The 5,934-nt window shown below is 55.4% G+C and overlaps 1 protein-coding gene across 1 annotated transcript in view; it reads left to right on the forward strand.

The window, feature by feature from the left end:
• The window catches only part of LOC104463575 (proton-coupled amino acid transporter 1-like), a gene marked incomplete at its 3' end in the record, with an annotated part of 10,343 nt that extends 7,141 nt beyond the window's left edge, over nucleotides 1–3,202 (forward strand). Inside the window, exons 7-8 of the mRNA XM_010075958.1 lie at nucleotides 95–261; nucleotides 3,033–3,202. Coding sequence (XP_010074260.1) covers nucleotides 95–261; nucleotides 3,033–3,202 — 337 coding nt within the window. The remainder of the gene's footprint in view (nucleotides 1–94; nucleotides 262–3,032) is intronic.
• Nucleotides 3,203–5,934: the final 2,732 nt, after the last annotated feature.

Genomic DNA, 5,934 nt, shown 5'->3' on the forward strand with positions numbered 1-5,934 from the left:
CGAGGGGGCTTCCTCTCCGGCTTCCTGGGGCTGAGGGGTGTAGAGGAACAGGGCAACCTGCTGCTCCATCGTCATCCTCCTCCTCCTCTCCCAGGTGCTGCCTCTGGAAAACAAGATGAAGAACCCCCGGCAGTTCCCGGTCATCCTCTACGTGGGGATGACCCTTGTCACCATCTTGTACATCAGCCTGAGCGTCCTGGGGTACCTGCGATTCGGGGCGGGCATCCAGGCCAGCATCACGCTCAACCTGCCCAACTGCTGGTGAGTCCGCATGGGGAGCAGAGGGGCTGGGGGGTGAGGGAGGTGAGTCCTGGCCAGGGATGGAGGCAGTGGGGGATGTCACTTCTTGGGAGAACTGATCTGGGTGGGGTTGGGTAAGGGTCAACCGTGGTGTAGCCAAACTGTCCGAAGGAGCTTGTGAAGGGTTGTCAGATGTGTGGGGTGATGGGGCTCGTTGCTGCTGTGTCTGAGCTCAGTCCTGGCTCTGCAGCTCAGGCTGATTCTGCAGAATCCGTGGTGGTTCCTGCTGGGTAGATACAGCTCCTGCCTTTTTCTTGGAGCCTTGCGGTGTCTTTTTGGGGGCCAAGCAGGTCTCTGGCTGGCAGATGTTGAACACAACTCCCATGCGGCCATACCAGGTCATTGAACAGTGCAAAACCCACTGCTCTTCCCCAAATGGAGCACATGGAGAACTAAACCCAGAGCTGGGAGCTCCCAGAGGGGGTGAGATGTGACGTCTCCGCATGTGGGCTGCATTCCTTGTTTGCAGCCCCGGAGCTCAAACTCCCACTCTTGGGCTCTGTTGTGCCTGGATGTGGCTCAGCTCGAGACAACGCTTTGCCTGTGAGCGCCGGTGCTGTGAGGATACCCCATCCTTCCCATGGGGGCCGGGCTCTGCAGCTCCCCAAACCTGTCTGTCCTCCTCTGGCATCCGGCGAGGCCTCTTGAGATGCTCCAGTCGCTGCCTGGAGCCCTTCAGAAATACAGGTGGCCTGACCCTGCTCACCCGGAGGGGTTATTTCTCCTCTTGCCTGGGCTGCGGCAGGGCTGTCCTGGGGTGAGGGGTTGCTCAGTGCTGTGGCTCCGTTATTGATCCCAGAGGAGCAGTGCAAGCACTTTGTCTTGCCTTTGGGACAAGAAATTTGGAGCATGTCCCCCTCCCCAGCCCATCCTCTCTGCTGTTCACAGCTGCCTGACACCATGCAACATGGCTTGTTGCCTCTTCCCCACTGACAAAGCAGGTTTGGGCAGGATTCGTATTTTTGGGTGGCTGGAGGGCTTCCACATGCTGACCTTGTAGCATTGCGCAGCTGGGGCTCTGGAGAAAGCAACGATTTTAAAAAAGCAGAACTTGTTTTCCTGCTTTGCCTGCGGGTTTTCTCCCCAGCAGGAACAGCTGTTGGGATGCAGAAGCTGGACATAAGGGCTGTGGGTGAGGTGTGGTGGGGTTTGCCTGCAGCGTGGGAGACAGAGTGAGGCATGTGGCGGAGGTGCTGCATCCTTTCCTTGGATGTAGCTGTTGCCCAGAGGTCTCTAGAACAGATTTGATGAATGTGTCGGGAATCGTTGAATTACAAGATGACTCAGGACTTTTCCAGCCTCATTTCTCTATAACCACAGCTTCCTCAAATGAGGACTGTGTCAGTTCCCAGTGCCCAGGTCTAACCACCACCTCTGAAATACTGCACTGCTATGCAGAAATCCTCCTCGCCCCCTTGGAAGGGTTGCTTCACCCCCCATCTGAAAAGTGAAGAAATGCTGTAGCAAGGGGGAAGGTGTTTGGTTGCGTATGGCCAGCTGGAGGTTGATAATGACAGAGCTTACAGTCAAAGCAGGGTACGCCAGTTCTTGGGTGGCCTGGTGTGGCTCTCTGGTTGCTGGGTTGGCAGAACAGTGCCTCTCCAGGACCCTGCATGAACCCCTGTTTTCTATGGCTCAGGGGTAGCGCTTGAGCTCTTCCTCTTGTTCGTATTTAAAATGCCCTTTGAGCTTCTTGTCCTGGTTCCTGACCTGTACAGGATTGGTACCCAACCTTCTTCTGTATCTTTTTTAATAACATCTCTTAGTTGTGGATTGCCTCAGAGCACTTTATGGCTTTACAGCATCACTTCACTGGAAATACGACGATAAGATCTGCGGGCCAGGGGGTACCATGCACACAAGTCATGGCTGGCTGAGTCTGCACACTCTGGCCTTGGTGACAGCTTTGTCTTTAGTTTCCCTGTGGAATCACAGGATAATTTGGGTTGATAATTTGGGTTGGAGTCATTGAGTCCACTCACCTGCTCAAAGCAGGGCCAACTTAAATTTTGAATCTCAGTAAGGAGGGAGGTTCCCCACCTCTCCGGGCCCTTGTTCTGGTCCCAGCTACCCTGTTGGGATGCAGCTGGGTCCTGTTGCCCCTGGTTCTTCTGCTGTGCAACTCCGAGAAGAGCCTGGCTCTGTCTTCTCCATGCCCTGCTATCAGGTGGCTGAAGACAGTAATAACATCCCGCTTAACCTTCTTGTCATGCTGAACGAGCCCAGGTCTGGCAGCCTCTCCTTCTGCATCATGTGCTCCAGCCCCAGCTGTCTGAGCATCCTCCACTCAGATTGCTCTGGTAGGTCAGTGTCTGTCCTGAGAGTTTCGAGACTAGACACAGTACTCAGGATGCAGCTTCCAAGAGAGTAATCCCTCCCCTTAACCTGCTGGCTGTGCTTTTGCAGGTTGTGATTGACCTTAATCACTGCAAGGTCCTGCTGCTGGCTCCTGTTCAGTTTGCTGTCCACCAAGGTCCTGTTCTCCTGGACAGATGGGAAGCCGGGCCCCAGCCCTGCCCACCTGCAGGGTTTTGTGTTTGCATTTGAGCTCTGCCCATGCCACCATGTTGTTTAGGTCCTGCTCCAAGGTGTGGGAGCCGTTCTCTCCAATTTGGTCTTGCTGTGAACTTGCTGAGAGCTCATGCAGGTCACCCCTTCTACTTTCTGCCATTGATGTGGCAGGGGCTGGACCAAGAGTGTGTCTCACTGGGTCTCTTCCTTCTCATTTGCAGGCTGTACCAAGCTGTCAAACTGCTCTTCTCCTTCGGGATTTTCTTCACGTATGCCGTGCAGTTCTACGTGCCTGCCGAGATCATCATCCCTCCCCTCGTTGCCCGCGTGTCGGAGCGCTGGGGCTGCCTGGTGAACCTGCTGCTCAGGGTGGCCCTGGTCGGCGTGACCTGTGAGTAGAAAGCAGTTTGCACTTTTGGGGACCATCAAGTCCTATCAAGCTTTGCATGAAACACTCCAAGCACCTGCTCTGGTGCCGGGGCAGTTTTCTGCAGGCAGCGTGCAGCCAGGCTCCTTGTGCTGCCTGATGGAGCCACGGCTGCACAGGGGCACAGACCGCAGGGGAATGGGGGTTCCTGTACATGCACACATTTTTTTGCAGCGTGTAGCACAGCTGAAGACAACTAAGAAGGCACACGGTCTGTAACCAAGGCCCCGATGTGCCTGTGGCCACAGGGCAGGTCTGGCTGGATCAGTCCCAAATGGTCCCTGTCCCTTGATGGTGTTTGGTGCCTGCAGCAAGGCTCTGGGGGAGCAGGCTGCTGGGCTCGAGCCTGGAGGAGCTTTGGGAAAGCTGTGGAGCAAATCAGGTGCAGGAGTATCAGATTTTGGCTGGCCTTGATATCTGAAGGCTAAATCCTTGCTGTTGTCAGCACAGCTGAGATGCTTGACTGAGGTCCCAGGCGTCATCTGCTGAAAAAGAGCTTTACTCCATGGCTGGACACTGCTGATGCGCCAGAGTGGAGCGTCAGGGACCTGGCCCTGTGTCCCAGCTAGTTTTGGTTTGGGTCTGAGAGGAGCATAGTGCTGACTCGAGGGCGATGGAGCTGGCTGAGAGCAGGGTGCTGCTGCTTTCTGGACTGTTGCTAATGATGGGCCAGAAACGCTGCATTATCAGAGCTGGGCTCAGCCCCATCTCCTCCGCCCCGAGCTCCTGAAGCACAGTCTGCCTTGATGCCGCAGCTGGAGGGATGGTGCAGGGATGAAATCCTGCTGTGCTGGACCACGTGCTCTGGCCACTCCAGGGTTGTGGTGGGGCTTGGAGCCTGCCTGCGGGGTGGGAGCCTTTCCTGGGTGCGTTGGGAACTGCTTGGACAGGGAAGTGAAGGCTTGGAGTCACAGGATGGCTTTAGGCAGTGGCTGTGCCCTCCTGTTTGGGGTAGGGAGGCAGGGAAGGTGCTGGTGGAAGGATGCTGGTTCCTTTGTACCTCCTCCCCTTACCCTCCTGTATAAGAAATAGAGGATAAAAGCAATTTAGGGGAGTTGCATGAATATTCATCGGATGATTGCGTGGCCACAGAACAAGCCCTCATTGTGGCTTTGGCTTCCAAAGAGAGGATGCAATTTGGTGTATGGGTGTCTTTCAAGCCTAGACTTCAAAACCAGCACACTTAAAACCCCTTTGAATTAATTCCTGCGGAAAGCATGACCGTTGCCCCTGGAGGCTGAGGACTGCAGCTGGTGCTTCAGTTCTGCCTCTTGTAGAGGAGGGTTAATCATTTTGTTTACTTTGAGTCCAAAGAGTGGTGGAGGATGGGCTGAGGATGCTGTTGCTGGTCGGCAGCTCTGCCCTCCCCACGGGCTGCCGGAGCTGGGATGCTGCCTGCAGCAGAGACCTGGCAGAGCGCTCCCTGGGCTTTGTGCAGGGCTGAGCACCGGGATAAACTTTCTCCAAGTCAGCTCAGCAGGGACCTTTGCTGCTGTTCCCCATGGTAGGGGGATGGTTTCTCTCTAGGCTTGTCCAGATGACAGCAGGGCTGTGGTGGTGGCAATGTGCAGGAGCATCTCCTGTTTGTGTCTTTGCCCGCTGTCAGTCTCCCAAGCCTTCCATCTCCTGCAGTGCTGCGGGTGATCTTTGGCTCAGGGAGGCTCCAACAGCCTCTCTCACCTGTAGCTGATTGCCAGGGAGTGAACAAATCCCTCTGGTAAGGAGCCCTGAGATGTCCCTTCTCCACCGAGGCTGTACTTGCCACAGTTCTAGGTGTCTCCTATTTCTAAACAGAGCTTTCAAAGCAATAAACCAGTTTATTTCTCTTGGTCACATTGAAGCTTGCTTTGCTGGCAGAGGATGCCCTTCTGTCGTACAAACCTCTAGTTGCCTTTTCTGCAGGCTTTGTTTGACCAAAAAGCATCAGCAATGCTCTTGAGTGCCGAGGTTTCTGCAGATGGGGAGCTTGCTCAGTGCATGAGCGTGCTGAGGGGCAACACTCCCAGTTGCAAAATGGGACCTTGATGATCCTTTATTTTCAATTTGTTCCCCAAATTCTGACCCTGTGGTGCCCTGAGAGGAGCCCCGAGGTGCCGGCGGCTGTGGAGTGTTTGGAAGGAGAAAGCACCGTCCCTCCATCCTCCCCTGGCCCCGAGCAGGAGGAGGGGGAGCAGGGATACGCTGGGGTTTGCACCGCTAAGTGGGAGCTGTCAGAAGTCTCCCAGGGGGATTTTCCTTGGCTGTAGTTTTTACCTAACAAATGTTCTCCCCAGGGCTGTGCTGCAGGAGCTCCGCTGCTGGAGCAGCTCTAAACACATGCAAACGGCAGGGGTTTATTCAGGGTGGGGGAAGATGGCTTTTTTCCTCCTGCCTCCTGCTTTTATGGGGTTTTTGAGGCTTTACAGCTCCCAGGTGTGGGGAGCAGGAGTGCTGGCTCTCGCGAGGGGGGCTGGGGTGCCGGCAGGCAGCAGCGTCTGTTTGCCCAGGCGCGGGTCCCGCTCCGCCCTGGAGCTCACTGCAGTGGTGCCCAGGGCAACAAGAAGGGTTTGGTCTGCGTGCTGCGCTGTGTTAGCTCAACGCAATGACTTAAATGCTTGTTGGGGAGGAGATGCTGGAAAAATATGCAGCCACATTTTCAAAGCTCTCATGTTGGGGGAAAAGGGCAGAGGAATGGTTCAAGCAGGTGGCATCCCTGC

The sequence above is a fragment of the Pterocles gutturalis genome, unplaced genomic scaffold (genome assembly GCF_000699245.1).
Source record: "Pterocles gutturalis isolate BGI_N339 unplaced genomic scaffold, ASM69924v1 scaffold6113, whole genome shotgun sequence".
Taxonomy (NCBI): Eukaryota; Metazoa; Chordata; class Aves; order Pterocliformes; family Pteroclidae; genus Pterocles; species Pterocles gutturalis.